Genomic DNA, 16,537 nt, shown 5'->3' with positions numbered 1-16,537 from the left:
GGCCAAAGTTTGGCTTTCCAACCTTTCATCTTCCTGAGAGCCCAACATCCATTTGCCATTGGCTTTGATGTAAAAGTACATCGCTGGGATTAATAAACACAGCATGCTCTACTAAACTTTTATAGATTTTAACGTGAAACTAATAAAAGGTGCCATTAGAAAAAGCTGCACTTGAAAAGCCATTTCATAAAAAATCTTGTAAAAATTCCTTAAGGCATTAAAATCTCACTTCCTAAAAGGGAATGAAATACAACAGGAAGGATTTGACTCCAAGGTACCCCAGTTTGAGGACATGTAGCAAAAACCCCATGTGATTTAAGCTTCATGGGTATTGGGAAAACAAAACATTTCTTAGAGAACAGCAGTTCAGCTTGTTGAGCTTCAAAAATACATTTTTTTACTCAATATAAGCCAAATGTACAACTCTTCAAATAGAAAATGTACCAGCTCCCTCTAATACTTTGTTTTATGCCTTGTGAGCATCTTGTTAGCTCCTAAAATATATTTTTACTCCCAGTGGCTCCAGCTGAAAGGTTTAAGCCCTGCCAAGGGTTGTACAACAAGATTTACAAAGCAAGAGGAGCCGTTTGTGATAATTGACTGGAATATTTATGAAGCTGAGGCCTCAGGTCTTTCAAGGCTCTGTTGGTCAAGGAAATTCTGCTCTGTCTTTATGGCACTGAAAGTAAAAAACTCCCGGGAGATGCTGCTGGGATTCCACCAGCCTGGAGCAAAGGAGGCTCAGGGGGCCCTTGTGGCTCTGCACAACTCCCTGCCAGGAGGGGACAGCCAGGGGATGTCAGGCTCTGCTCCCAAGGAACAGGGACAGGACAAAGGGAAACAGCCTCAAATTGTCCCAGAAGAGGTTTAGGCTGGATATTGGGAAAAATTCCTCTACAGAGAGGGGTGTCAAACATTGGATTGACCGCCCAGGGCAGAAGTGGAGTCCCTATCCAAAGGGTTGGGAGCAGTGGGAACTGTGGGAGAAGGTATTGGAGCAGGACTTCAAGCAATTTGGGGATGTAGGAAGGCAAAAAAAAAAGCAAAATAATTGGGAATTACCTCAAACATTTTTACATTGAGAGCAAATTATGGCAGCCTATGGTAAAACCACGAGACAGAGGCTGAAGTATAAACTGATCTCTTCCTAAATTGAGTTGTTGACACTTTGTCAGAAGCAAAATTGTTGTAACTTCCCAATGCGGTGAAGTTGGCTGTAAATTCCAAGGAGGAAAACGGATCCGTGCATTTCATCCCTTAAATAACATCCTCATGTTTCCACTGGTGTGGTGGCATGTCACCCTGATTTTTTTAAGATTTTCCAACCCTTCTGATGTTCACGTTCTTGTAACCAACTTTCTCACACACTTTATGTAAATAAGTTATTGTTTTGCATTCTTTTATAGAGGAAATTTGATAGGCTTTTGGTTTGTCCAGTGTCATTGGAGAGGTGGCACTGTCCCCCTCCAATCCACCGTCACTTTTGGAGAACTATAAATGTTAGAGTCAGAAATTTAAAAACTCTCTTTTACCTTGCGTGTCTGCGCTGTGTGATTTCGTGTCCTATAGCCCTGGGAACATTTAGGAACGTGGAATTTTGTTGCCACCTAATTCCAGTGCTGAGCTAGGGAGCTGAAAAGGGCGCAGAAGGTCTCCTGCTGGCATTTCTGGCCCTTTTCCACAGCCAAGGATGTCCTGAGGGCTCCCAAATGCTCCCGTCTTGGGTTTCCCCCGCAGCAGCTGTGCCCCCTGTGCAGGTGCCCGGCCCTGGGCTGGGGGAGCTGGCACGTGCCAGGGGGTGGCACGGAGCTGCAGGGCATCAGCAGCGTCCCGGGGGAATGAGGGAGCAGCCGGGGCCATGGAGCGCTCGGGGAGCGAGGGAGGCTCCACGGATGAGGAACGCGGATTTTCGGGGAGCAGCTCCGAGGAGGAGGAGGAGGAAGGGGATGAAGGCCAGGCAGTGTCCGAGTCAGTGCTCTCATCCCTTGGGCTGCGGGGGATGGTGGGGCACTGCCAGGAATTAATTCATTAATTAATTGTCAATATGTTCTGTTTTACACATCACAATTCTAATATCTCCTTAGTGCTGTGCTGTTAAAATAATTACTTGTATTTAATGCACTTGTAGTAATTAAACTACCTGGGTTTTTTACCATTTTTTAACCATTTTTACTATTTTTTAACCTTTTTTTTACCATTTAATACAGTATTTTCACTTGTCATTGCACTAGTAGTAGTTACTTTTGCCTTTAGAGCTGTGCATTTACTGGGAGTAACCTCTGCATTTAATATTTTGCACTGGTACTAATTAGTTTTTTCATGTATTTACTAGTAATTAGTTTTTCATTTAATGCTGTGCACTGGGAGTAATTACCTTTGGTTTTAATGCTCTGCATTTGTAGTAGTTATTGTTTCAGTTAATACCATGATTATTTGTTGCATTTAATGCCTTGCACTTGTAGTAACTTCTGTATTTAATGTCTTGCACTTTTAGTGGTTACTTTTCCCTTCAATTCTGTGCATTTACCAGTAGTAACTTCTGTGTTTAATGCTTTGCACTTGTAGTAATTATTACATTTAGTGCTGTGCCCTTATAGTAATTACTCTTGCATTTGGTGCAGCTCATGTGTAGTAATTACTTCTTGCAATTAATGCCATGCACCTGTAGTAATTCCTTCTGCATTTAAAGCTGTGCACTTCCTAGTGGTTCATTTTCCACTGAATGCTGTGCACTGGTAGGAATTACTCCTGGACTTGTAGTAATTACTTGTTGCACTTAATAGCATGCACCTGCAATAGCAACTTCTGCACTGAGTTCTGTGCACTTGTAGTAATTATTTTTGTGTTTAATGCCACCTACTTGGAGTAGTTGCTCTCTCATTAAGTGCTGGGCACTTGCTGGTGGTTGCTCTTGCCTTTAATCCCCTCTTAGTAATTTCTTTCCCAATTAATGCCTTGCACTTCCAAGGTTTCATTGGCCTTTAATGCCATGGATTTCTGTACCTGCCTGTGCTGCAGCTGCTGGCCAAAGTCACCTTCTAGAAAGGGATGGATTAATAGAAAATAACAGAAATTACAACAGTCCCTTGTGCATCCGAATACCTCATTTTCAGTTTTATCGAAAATGTTGGAGCTGAGGCCCCCAATTTTATTGTATTTTCCTGGTCTGTAATCATCTAAGTATAAGACAGTAAGCAAATCATTTCTGTGATCCATAAATTTACAGGGATAAATGTCTTTTTGTGGCATCTGGGATAATGGGACAAATGTGTTGAGTTTTAATGGGAATTAGTGGACAACAACAAGTTTGAATTCTCATTTTAATGGATCAATATATTGTCAAAAGCTGGCTACAGCAACTTAATGAGGAATTCAATTTTATCCTTCCTTATCCTCTCTGTATTTACCCAAGTTTTAGGAGTTAATAGGGATAATTATCCACTGCTATTCCACTACTTCTTTCTCATTGCTTTAAATTAGCACAATGTGATTTATCATTGGGGTTAATTAGCAGAAATACACACTTAATTCCAGTCCAAATAGACTCAGAGTCAGCATTACAGCACAGGCTGGAGTATTAATGTATTTTTGCTTGCTCTGCTCTAAAAGTATGAACATGAAGAAATTAAAGTTAATTAATGATGACCTCAAAGGGGCAGTGCATGGGCATCACCCTTTTTTAACCATATTCCTGCTTTAATAAGTCCAGTCTTTAAATGGGAATTTCTATTCCTAACAGCACCTGTAAATCTGATTTTAGGGAAAAGAGGGGTGTAAGTGACTGTACTCCACTTAACCTTTGGAACATGGAAAGGTTGGAGGAAATTGGGATAAAGCGAACCCAGAAAATGCAGCACTGACTCTTAAACACTGGAACACCAAAACAACCTGATTAAAATGAATTAAATTGAATATTTTTATTAGTCTTGGAATTCTAGTCTTTTATTAGCCTAAATGGATGATGAAAACAGCAAGGAAAAGCTGTGAAAGCCAGAAATTTGTCCTCAAAGTGCTTGAAGAGCCCTGTGTGTTGGAAATCAGAAGATTGTCATGGAAATAACTGGAGAAATGTGTTTTTTTCTTGCAGGGAGGATGTCAGGACAGCCAACGTCATCGCAGCTGAAGCGGTCACTTGTCTGGTCATAGACAGAGAGTAAGTTCCTCCTTCTGCCTGGGGGAAAACTGCAATTTAAACCTTTTCCAGAGCTTAATGAGAGCCTTGGATCATCTTCTTCAGAGTGGCTTCTTAATTTGGGGTGATAAAGTCACAGAATTGATGAATGGAGGGAAGGTGCCCCTAAATTATCGAGACAAAACTCAATAGTGACAATTAGAAAAATCATCAGTGATAATTACAAAGCTCAATAGTGACTGTTAAAATCACAGAAAGTCCAAATGGAAATAGAGGAGGAGCTGGAATTACTGTGGAAGTTCCACAGTATTTTCTCCTGGCAAATGTTGGAGCAAGGTGTTATCCCAGTCCACGTGGGGATGGAGAGTCCTTGGGAGAAGGCCACAGCCCTGCTGGGAGCTCTGTCACTCAGAGGAGATGCAGGAGATCAGAAGAGTAAAATAATAGTTTATACAGGAAGCTTGAGAGAATTAAGGGGAGTTAATCCAGAAAAAAACTGTGCCTGGATGCTCCAGTGCTGCAAGTCCAGCTGCTCTCTGAAGTTACTGGTAGTGGGATTTAAAAAATAACATAAAAATGGAACATGATTCCTGGGCTGGTTTTCCTGTTGTGCAGCACTGGCACAGATTAGAACAAGGCATGGACACTCCCAAGATGATGGGAACCTTTCCATGGGAATGTGCTATGGATCTATGAAACCCACAGAGAGGGTGAATAGAATTTCACTGCCTTCCCCATGCAGGAGCCCCAAAAAACCTGCAGGAGGGAGCCAGAAATTGTGGAATAACAATGAAAAATTGCTGATGTTGGAAAGGAAAATAAATCCATTGTATTTTTGAAGTATGTGGGACCCACCTGTGGGCCTGGAGAGCAGTGTGGATAGTTGGGTGTCTGGGCAGGTCCAGGAGCTGGATCCATGATCCTTGTGGATCCCTGGAAGAAATTCTGGAGCCCTTCTTGTGTTCTGGTGAGAGATGGGATTCTGTGATCCTTTAGGGCTCATCTCCATCCCCTCAATCCTGTGGTTTATGTTATCTCACAGGCCTCCATTTCTGGAAATCCAGCGTTCTGCACAGGCTGAGCTGGGGAAAATCTTCAGTAATCCTGATAAGTTCTGATTTATGTTAATTCATTATTAATTGCAAAACCCATGGTCTGTCCATTGAACACAAATGGGGGACACCTGAGGCTCCTTCCTCAGTCTGATAGGTAAAACCTCCAGCCTCCCTTCTCATGCTGTGGGGCTAAGAGAGGAAGGAGAATTTGATTATTTAGCAGGATAATATTTTTATATTTTTGTGTTTTTAATAATTAGATAATTTAGCAATCATTAATTCAGAGAAACAAAAGCAATGAATAATTTACACTTTTTATTTTTACACTTTTGCAGCAGGTACTTTTGGTTTGCACTGTGAGAATTAAAAACCCCAAATAATTCAAGTGACCCATTCCTGATAATTTCCCAGACTGTTCCTTTCCTTGTCTCCTGTGCCTTGTCCTCAGCAGTCAGTGCCCTTGAAATAGTGAGGAAGTACAAGTTAAATTTAAACTGATGAAGCTGTGGTTAATCTACCTCAGAGATTCTATTAACACTGTGCAATTAGCAGAGTAACACTATTTAAAAAATCCTTATTTATAGGGCAAGAAAAGTGACCCTATTGATGGCCCTATTTATAGCTCAGAGCAGGCTGTCCTGTGTCCTGGCCAGGGCTGAATTTCATGTCCCAGCTCTTCCTTAGGCTGTTATTTTATAGGAATGACAACAGCAGGAGCATCATTTCATGTGGAGATAAACTCCCAGGACTTGTGGCAATTTGGGAAATTGGTTGAGGAAAAAAGAACCAATTTTTTATATCCAGACAGAGCAAATTTTTACATCTTTTGAATTGTGGTGGTGGATGAGAAGGCTTAGTGACACAGGAGGCGGCAGTGGGAGCAGGGAGTGGGTGTTCCCTGCAGCTGGAATTCGTTCCCTGCAGCAGGAGGGGTGACACAAGTCACTGAGGCTGCCAAATATTTTCCTTTTCCCAGACAAGCTCTTTGCCTCATCAGATGGAACCACTGAAGCAGCAATTTCCATGCTCTGTGGGTGTCCCCATCTGAAGCAGCTCAGCAAAACTGGCGTTGCAGTTTCAAAAAAAACAAGTGATGGGAAAAGACCTTAACACATGGAATTCCTGGAGAATTCCAGCCTCACTGACCAGCATCACCCATTGGAATTATCTGCAGCAGGATAACTCTTCCAAATTCCTTGTGGAAGGCTTCCCAAGGCATCCAAAAATTGTTCCAGTTGCCACATCTCATTAACAAAGTCACACCTTGGTGCCACAGGAAGTTATTCCTAAGGGAGGCATGAGCCTGGCTCTGGATTTGCCAATTTTTCCAGCAATTTTAGGGCTGATTTAGCTGCTGCAGTGTTTGTAGTTTGGGGGTGAAAAATATTGGAAACTTTCATCCCAGGGATGAGCCAGGAGCTCTGGGCAAGTTGGGTTGGAGAAGGGAATTGCTTAAGTTGAATTTGAGAAGGGAATTGCTGAAGTTGGGTTTGAGAAGAGAATTGTTTAAGTTGGGTTGGAGAAGGGAATTGCTTAAGTTGGGTTGGCTCTGGAGTTGCCAATTTTTCCAGCAATTTTAGGGCTGATTTAGCTGCTGCAGGGTTTGTTGTTTGGGGGGTGAATAATAGGGGAAATTTTCATTACAGGGATGAGCCAGGATCTCTGGGCAAGTTGGGTTGGAGAAGGGATTTGCTTAAGTTGGGTTAGAGAAGGGAATTGCTTAAGTTGGGTTGGAGAAGGGAAATGCTTAAGTTGAGTTTGAGAAGAGAATTGTTTAAGCATGACAAGGGGGAATGCTTTGCCTAAAAGGATGTCTGGAATTTATAAAATATGTATAAAATGGCTACAGGGCTGAAGCAGCAGGAGTGGGAAATACCACGAGAGAAGTCAAACTGGAGCTCATGATGGGTCTTTAATTACCAAATGATGTTGGTGCTGCCTTGCTTTTTAATTTCCTTGTGAAACAAGAGGGCTCTTCCAGTCTCAAAAACACCCCAAAGACTCCCAAAAAGTAGTACAGCTATTTTTGCCGATCTAGGAAGATGTGCTTTGCAAAGTGCATTTCCAGCATCCTTTTCTGGTCTAGGAATGAGCAAAATCATGATCCAACAATGAAAACAACCTGCAGAAAGCATTTGTTGCATCCCATGGGCTTTGTTCCCACTTGTCCTTGTCTTGAAAATATTTGTTACAAAAAGTATTGGTACTTTTCCCATCTTGCAGTTGTGTTTTTGAGTCCCTTCCTTTACTGGAATAATGAATTTCAGTGGGATTTGGTCCTTAATCCTCTTAATCCTTCCCTGTGAGGGTGGGGAGGCCCTGGCACAGATTTCCAGAGAAGCTGTGGATGCCTCTGGATCTCTGGAAGTGTCCAAGACCAGGCTGGATGGGGCTTGGAGCACTCTGGGATAATGGAAGGTGTCCCTGCCCATGGCACTGGATAGGATTTCAATTCCCTTCCAAAAACTCAAACTTTTCTAGAAATTCTATGGTTCCCATTGGGAGCACCATTCATTTTGGTCCCCCAAGGAAGAAAGCCAAAAAATTGTGTAGTCCTACCTGGTCAGGTGTATTCGAAAGAAAGAATTTGGAATTCAGACAAGGAAATATTCCAAGGAATTTCCCATTATCATCAAAATTTCAACACAGAAGGGGAGGTACGGTAATCCAGTAGGGAAAATTAAGTCAGAGGGTGACAAGGGTGAGGAAATGAAGTGACAGCCCTGTGAGGGACCACAGTAAGGCTCCAAGCTCTCTCGTGAGCTGGGATTGATTTATCCAATGTTTTTCCTGCCATGGAGCACAGACCCAAGCATGGGCTTATGGAATTGGCTTGGAAGCTTCAACAAAATCCACACAGCCTTCATGGGAATTGTGACAAAAAAGGCCAGCTGGATATCTGACCATCTGAGGGAATTTGGAGAAGCTTTTGGGTACTTGAGGAGCCACAGAGCTCATTGCAGCCCCAGCATTTCCTGCTGCTCAAACCTCCACTCTGGGAACACACATTAATATTTTACAGCACCTCTCAGATGGCTTTAAGGCATTTTTGTTTCCAAGTGCTTTTTTTTTAAAATTTATTTACAATTCACGGACTTTCTGTCTTTAGGACTTGCCTTGACCCTACAAGATCAAGGCTGTTGTTAATGAAGTTTTTCCTGTGGTGGCACTGCAGGAATTCATCCTCTGGGAAAAAAGTTACTCTGGGAGCTGCTCGATGGTGCTGCCTCCAAATTGTTCTGAGCTTGGCCTTGTCAGAGCTCATCCTGGTGAATTTCCAGGCTCCTTGGAGGCGTTATTAGATTTGTTCCAGAAGTCAGTTTGGGGAAAAGTTAACAAATATGTGCTGGATTTGATGGATTGGTCCTTTAGGAACTTGTCTGTAAAAGGTCTTCTGATAAAAATGGTGCAGACACGCCTTGAGCATCTGTTCTGTGGATCAGTTGGAATAAAGATGCACAGACAGACTTCACTTGCAGCCCCTTTGTATGGAGAGAAAACAGGAGGGAAGGGTTCCAAACTCATTCCTGACGTTTGGATCATCACTGGCACCCTCAGGGACGAGTTGGTGCCACTCTATAATTCTTTTTTTTTTTTTTTCACACCTACCTCTTGAAACTGAGAAAGTGTTTGAAAGTGTTTGTGGCTGCTCCTGAACTGTCGGAATATTTACACCGAGGTTGATTCGGGTTCATCTTTTATTTATATGGGATTTTTTTTCCCCTCCATATAATTTATTTATGGTGCCAACAACGTTTTCCTGGAGCTCGGAGATTTAGCAACACTGTGGGTGTTGGGAGGACAAAATTGCCTCATGCAAATGGAGAGAGAGAGGAGCTGATGGATCAGAGCCAGAACAACTCAAAGCCCAGCTGCTGCTGACAGAGAGTTACAGAATTACCTGGAATTTACTCCAAATGCTGTTTCTCCAGCTTCTTGTCTTCTTCAGCTGCACATATCAATAGGATGCATAATTTTTTAAGGCAACATTTTAAATATTTCAACTATTTTTTGTTTTCCACTTTGCATTTCCCATTTTTGTCTGTGTTTCAAAGATTTGGTTTGGTTTTTTTTTTTCAGGGAGAGCTGTGAGGTGTCAACAAAGTTTATTGGATCGGCCCTCCTGGCAAGGGAAATTGGAGAAAAATGAAATAAAAAAGTATTATCCTGGCATGACTGACCCCATATAAGCTGAGCCGAGCTCTTTCAGTGGAGATTTTAGGGTTTGCTGCTCTGCTGTTTCTCCCAGTCAGAGCAAAGTTTATCCATGGAGAAAATTGGTTATGAGGAGAGAATAGAAAAAACGAAGAGAAAAGGCCACGGGGAGAAAAAAACCCGAGCAGTTTCTGATTGAATTCTGGGACTGAGCTGAGACTTCAACAACGTTGAGATGAGCAATAAAAAAGGGACTCAAGTGAACTTTGATAGCTTGCCCAGTGCTAAATCTGGCTTAAAATTTTTAATAAAAATTAAAGGGTTTAGATAAAATGTTGTTGCTCCTTTTGGTGATTTTTTCTTCTTTGCTGTTTCACTGGAAAAGATGTATTTGCATTGCCAAAAAAGGGGGTTTTTAACCCTGCCACATTTTCCTAAGCAGATCAAGCCTAAATCACAATTTAGGCCTTAGGTTTTGCCTTATGGCCTTCCAGGATGGTGTTGCTGTGTTAATTAATTGCCTAAATACCTGTTTGGGGTGCAATTAGGCATTAACACCCCAATCCTGCTTTTGTCTCACTCTCACCTTCAAGGTTTGGTTTCATCCTGTGGCACATTCCCAGCAACAGGAAGATAAAACTTGAGGTGCTGAAGGAGCTGAGTTGTTCCTGTTTTCATTGCTGAGCAAGGAATTTGGGGGTTGAAAAGTTACTCCCATTATTAACATGTCCTAATAATAAAAATATTAGTTATTAGATTGGGTAAAACCCACTAACACGTGTTTATATGAGAGCAAAGGGTTTGTGCCTTCTCTTCCTCATTAATGAATTAATTAATTTGCTTGCCTGGCAGGACACTGCATTTCCCCAGCTGCCCTGGATTTCCCTCACCTGCTCAGTGCCATTCATTCTCTTTGATCCTACAAATCCTCCTTGAGAAAGGGCCATGTTAAACATCCCCTTCTTATTCCTTATGTCAGAAATGTGGCTTTTTCTTTTATTTTTTTCAGTGTTTCAGTTCATTTTTTGTCAACTAAGAGCAATTTCTTTTCTCGAGCACCGTGTTTCATGCCTCAGGAGTGTCAGGAGCACAGAAGAATTGCAGGATTTTCATTTATGAGGCTGTGACATTAAGGCAGAGATCAGTCAAGAGACTCTGGTTTGCAGCAGTTCATCTTTTCAAACTCTTCTTCCTTGAAAAAAAGAAAACCTGCATGGGACAGACCCACTGGGAATACTGGAATTGGATAGTAGAAAGTAGCTTTTCACCTGGAATATTTTTGTTTCAAGGCATTCACTGATTTCAGTTAGTAATTTCTGGTTTTTCATGGAATCCCAGGATGGTTTGAGATGGAAGGGATATTAAGGATCATTCAGTGCCACCCCTGCCATGGCAGGGACACCTTCCACTGTCCCAGGCTGCTCCAAGCCCCAAAGTCCAGCCTGGCCTGGGGTACTTCCAGGGATCCAGGGGCAGCCACAGCTGCTCTGGGAATTCTATGCCAGGGCCTGCCCACCCTGCCAGGGAACAATTCCATCCCAATATCCAACCTGAATTCCCTCTCGTTCAGTTTGAACCCCCTTTGATGTGTTTTTGGATGCTTTTTCTCTGAAGGTGAGAAAGCTGGGATCCAAAGTGAACATTTCACTTTGGAAGCAGAGGGATTTACAGGGTTCCTGGTTGGAGGACAGGGATGTGATGGTTGAGGTGCCCCCGCCAGCCACATTTGCTCTGAAACTTCTACTGGAGGGTGAAAACCTTCAGCAGCCCTTTCAGTGGGCTGGATAAATAATTTTGGATCTTTTTGGCGTTGGTTTCTGCATCTCTAGCATTCCTGAGGCCTGGGCCTGGTGGGTCACCAGCATGGAGATCCAGCCCAGATTGCTGCCAAAAAGCCACACTGGATTTCTTGGCTCCCAGGTGGAATCTCTTCAGTTTCAGTGGTGGACCTGCTGGGACTGGATGATCTTCAGGGTATTTTCCAATCTTGGTGATTCTGAGATTTTCCTCTCAAAGTGTCCTTTTGTCTTTACAGCTCCTTCAAGCACCTGATCGGGGGCCTGGATGACGTCTCCAACAAAGCCTATGAGGATGCAGAAGCAAAAGCAAAGTAAGTGCTCAGCATCAAGTCTCAAACTTCTGTTTGTTGATGTGCACCACTGGAATTCCCAAAAAAACCCTCCTTGTTCTCCATGCAATAATACCAAACTGCTTAAAAAGGAGAGATTCCTCCTGTGGATGGAGGAATTTTCCTCCTCGTGTCTCCCTGGTTCTCCCCATGAATATGGAGATGGGTCTTCTCCAAAGCCAGGTGGTCCCAAGGTCCTGCTCAATCACAGTATTTGAATCCAGAAATCCTCTTGAAATACTGAGATGAGAAATACATTGTGAGGTGAGAAACTCCAGATCTTGGAATTGCACTTGAGGGAATTGTCGTTGAGGGAATTGTTGTTGAAGGCATTTCATTTCTTTAGAGAGCTCTGACCTTTCTCAAATACCTTCCAAAGTCAAACATGTTCTGAGACAAAGGATGGGCAGTGGAATTTGTCATTTGAGGATAAAAACTAGAGCTGCCTTGATGTGAAGTAGTACATTCATCTGAAGTCCACAATAAATATTCATTCCTTTCAAAAGGGAGCTGTAGAGTATTAGATTAAAATATTTTTAAACCCCCCACTTTTTATTAATTCTTGAGCTGCAATTTGATTTTAATCTGTAATCTTTGAGCTCTGATTCTATCCCAATGATTAAAGCTTTTCAAGAGGATCCTGTTCTTCTTTGGGAGATGCTCAATATCAACCAAACACAATTGAAAGGCAGAAGTTGTTGAAAAGAAAATTAAATTTGCTCTATACAAAATTTCTTTACTTTTGCTCCCTCTCAATTATTTTGCTTTTATGGGGATTTTTTTCATAGCACATTAATGAAGGGGGGAAGTGTTTTCTCAAAGTCAAATGCTCCGAGTGACTGCTTAAATTGCAGATTCCAATGGGGTTATACATAGAAACTTCTCATTAAACCACAGGGGTTGGAATGGTGTCTGCTGAAGGTATTGGGCACCTCTGTGGAGGGAAAGTGAGAATTCCCAATTAAGTATTGATTAAAAATAACTCTTGGTCTGTTTCAGAAACTAAGATCCATCTCAAAAGTCTTCAGTTCATTAGCAAAACTTGTTAATCCTGCAAAATACCCATAGATTATTTCTCTTTTCTTATGTTTAAGTGATGTTTCAAATATTATATTTAATTAATTTTAAGGTGTTAAAAGAGTTGCATTTTAGATTGGAATTATATTTCCCTGCCTCAGATCAAACGTGACCTTCCTTCTTATAAAGAGTTCCATTAAAAAGATTAAATTCTCTAAATTCTTGTTGACCCAATTAAAAAGGTGGGAGACTATCACCTTCCTTTATCATCCCCCTAAAAAAGGGGATTTGGGGCATGGAATGCTTCACACAGATGATCCCAAATATCCCAGGGTCATTCAGTTATTATTTTATATTAATTTTTGAGTTTTTCTATTTGGGTTATGTTGATTTCCATTGGAGCAGAAGGGAAGAAAACATTGGGAATAACACTGGGGAATTTTGGGTTGGGTCATAAACAATGTCATGGTCACAGAAGGTTTTTGAAGGTGCCACCACAACCCATTAGCACCAAGAAAAATGTGCCCTCCCCACATCTCTAATTTTAAGCTCTATTATTGAGTATTTATTATCCCAGAGACGTTGGGGTTGCAGGTTGAGGAGATTTTGAGGGTAGTTAATGGAATTTTAGGATCTGCTGTACAATGTGGGAGGAGCTGCAGTTTGGGACCTCTTTGGAAGAAACTCTTCCTTTTGGAAGCCACCGGGTTTTGACCTTCACATTTTGGAGCTTTCATCTTCTCCAGTCCTTTCCTTCTAATGCCAAGTGTTTCATCCCAATGGAAGGGCAGGGCTCTGCTGATGGAGGAATTGTTCCCTAAAAGGCTGAACCAATTAATTTTCATAGCAACTTTTTTATCTTTAAAATCAGAGGCCCGTGCTGGAGCCCTGTCACTGCAGAGTGGGGGTGACAGTGACATTATTGTCACATCTTGACATTTTGCCTCAGACAGAGCAGGAGTGATCAGTGTTGTCTGCCTGGAAAAACATCCAAAAAAAGGAATGTCCTATTGAAAAATAGAGTATTGAGCAATTAAATTCCATATTCCTGTTTGCTGGGCTCCTTGAAAACCAGCAGAAAGATGGATAGAGGCAGGAAAAATTGTAAAGTTCTTTGAGGAGAGACCCCAGAAGAATTGTGAGCCCTTCCAGAAAGTTTTAGTGTTCCAGAGGCAAAACTCCTTGGGAGAAAAGTCTCCTTGGCAGCAAGTTTAACCTGGATTCCTTTGCAAGCAGCAGTTAATTAGCTCCAGCTAATTGTCCTTCAAGGCCTATTTTTTTCCAAGGGGAGGTTTGTGATAGGGAAGAACTGGGAACATAAAACGTGGGCAGGTTTGTGAGGCTTTATGCAAATCCCATGGAATGTTTTTGCTCGTCTTTTTTTAGCTCCTGTCTCCTTTTCAGAGCTCACTGCCAGCTGGGAAAAGGCCTTGGGATGCCTCTTGGGGAACACATGGATCAGGATGACCAAGGCCAGCTTGGGCAGGATTGGTGTAATAGGAGGTGGAAGAGGTTGGGCTTTGAGGTCTCTTCCAACCCAAAAAATTTTAGGACTGTAAATGCCTACAAAACTAGTGGCACTGGGGTTTTTTTCCCATTTCCATGCTGGAGCACATCCCTGCAGTCACAGAGCTCAGGGCATGGCTGAGAGGATGTTAGGCAGAAGTTACAGGCTTGGAATATCTTTCCATGTATCCATCTGTCCTCCAGGCCTGGAAGAGCTGAGCTATTTATTGTTTATTCTTATTTTAGAGGCATTTTCCTGCTTTTTGTCAGCTTGGGGTTGGCAGTTCCCTTGAATGTCCATCCTTGGTGTTCCCTCTCTTAAATCAGCAATTGCAGACACGTCATCTGTGAGACCAAGATTTTAATTGTAGGCTATGATTTTAATTATAGGATTGTGCAGGCTATAATATGAATTATAATATTCTACTCCTTGAATGTATTCAAATGACTTAATGAATTAATTAACTAATGGATATTATAGTTGCCTCCTAAAAAGGGAAGGAGAGAGGAAAATTTGCTTCGTGCTCTGAGGAAATGGGAGTCTAGAAGACTCCCAGTGTGCCAGCGCCAGGGCCAGCCACGGTGGCATTTAGGGCATGAAGGAGATGACCAAATCATCAGGATTATCTCAGTGCAGGTTGCTTCCAGATGGAGCCACTCCAGCAGCTTCCATAAATCCAGGAGGACGCAGGAGGGTGGCTTCTGCTGCAGCTGGTGGTGCCAAGTGGGGCGAGGTTCAGTGACCCCCTTTGCTCAGGGCACACCAATCCCTCCTGCTGGGCTCATCCCAACCTGGGAACTCTTGGCATTGATCCCGTGCAATTATTGGACCCTTACCAAGGCTGCAGAGGTTCCTCTCTATCTGGTGGTACAGCCACACCACTGAGGTGTCCCTTGTCACCCAGCTGGGACAGCTGGCACTGCCTGGCTGTGCCCAGCCAAGCACAGCCCCCAGAGGCACTGTCCCAGTGCTCCCATCACATTCCCAGCTGGCTCCAGTGCCCATCTCCTGTGGCAGCAGGGCTTGGGATTGATCCCCAGCTGAAGCCTTGGTCTCTTGAGAAGGCTGACCTAGAACAGAGCTAAAGAATAAAGCAGGGATTTATTAACAGGATCTCCTCCATGGATCCACCTTGGGCAGCACAAGAGCCCAGCCAGGGCTGCACCCGAGGTGAACCAAAATGGGCACAAAATGGCTCACCAGGGCACAGGGTCTGTCACTGTTGATCAGTTCTGCTCCATTTGCATATTGGAGTTCATTGTCCATTACAGCTTTAGGTTATGAAGTCCCATCCTGCTTGTTTTTCTCTCTCCAGCCCACGTTGTTTGTGCTCTTGGGCCTGAGATTTGGATCATTTGTCCTTGGTGCCCAGCTGGAGCAGGAATTGTTTTGTCTCCCTGCTCTGTGCACAGAGCTCACCATCCCTTAATGTGTAGCTCAGACCCACACACCAAAGCAGCACAGAGTCTGAAAAATATAAAAGCTAAAACCTGAGGCATCAGAATAACCAACAAACCTTAAAGTATTTCACAGCTTGGCTTGGCCATGCTGTGTAATTGTATTTTAAGCAGGACAAAGAGTTTGTTAGGGTGAGGAGATGACAGCTTTGCCTCCTGCTGTCATTTTCTTCCAATCCAAAACACCCATGGAAGGAGCTTGGGGAAGAGTTAAAGCAAATGGATCCACCTTGGGCAGCACAAGAGCCCAGCCAGGGCTGCACCCAAGGTGAACCAAAATGGGCACAAAATGGACACCTGGTTGTGGGGTCTGTCACTTTGATCAGTTCTGCTCCATTTGCATATTGGAGTTCATTGTGCAATTACAGCTTTAGGTTATGAAGTCCCACCCTTCTCATATTTCTGTCTTCACCATTGTTTATACTTTTTGGCCTGGAGCTTGTAACAGTTTTCTTTGGTCTCAAGTTGGAAAAGGATTGTTTTGTCTAACTAGCCTGTGAAGAGAACTTGCTGACACTCCATATGAAGCTCAGAGTTACACACTAAAGCAGCACAGAATCTAAAAAATATCAAAACTAAGACTTAAGGCATCAGCCTGGACTCTGGTGCCTTCATGCCGTTGCTCCAAGCTCTCTGCAGGTTGTTCTGACTGCACGTCTCCCTTGTTTTATTTCCCATCCCAGCTGTATGGCAGCCCTGGGGGAATGTCTGGATACTCACAGCCAAAATCAGCTGCTTTTCCCAGAGCTTGAGGGGACAGGGACCTTTATTTAGTGTATGATGCCTTTCCATGTCCTTGCAGCTCCAGAGCCCTTCATCTTTCTGGAGCTGTGTTTTAATGAAGAGCTTCATTAACAGCTGGACTCAGAGGTCTGAGAGCTCTTTTCCAACCTGAATGATTCTATCCAAACCCTTTTGTTTCAATCCCCTTTCCCAGTCCTCTTTTTCAGTCCCTGAGATGTCCTTTCTTTCACCTTACACCCCCTCTCTCACTCCATTTATTCATAAAAAAGCATCCCAGAAGTTCATTGACTTAATTTTGCTGCAGACGGTGGTTATAATTTTTGCCCCTTTTATATACCTATG

General features: G+C 42.8%; 1 protein-coding gene across 10 annotated transcripts in view; it reads left to right on the top strand.

Annotated features, from left to right (window-relative positions):
• PRKG1 (protein kinase cGMP-dependent 1) overlaps positions 1–16,537 on the top strand; it is a 372,326-nt gene that overhangs the window by 304,118 nt on the left and 51,671 nt on the right. For all 10 annotated transcript variants that reach the window (XM_064716167.1, XM_064716161.1, XM_064716163.1 and 7 more), the window contains 2 exons: positions 4,088–4,153; positions 11,378–11,452. In XM_064716167.1, the coding sequence (XP_064572237.1) occupies positions 4,088–4,153; positions 11,378–11,452 (141 nt within the window). The remainder of the gene's footprint in view (positions 1–4,087; positions 4,154–11,377; positions 11,453–16,537) is intronic.

This window comes from Zonotrichia leucophrys, chromosome 6, assembly GCF_028769735.1.
Source record: "Zonotrichia leucophrys gambelii isolate GWCS_2022_RI chromosome 6, RI_Zleu_2.0, whole genome shotgun sequence".
NCBI lineage: Eukaryota > Metazoa > Chordata > Aves > Passeriformes > Passerellidae > Zonotrichia > Zonotrichia leucophrys.
Note: the sequence above shows the minus strand (reverse complement) of the source record. Positions and strands in the feature narration are given on the sequence as shown.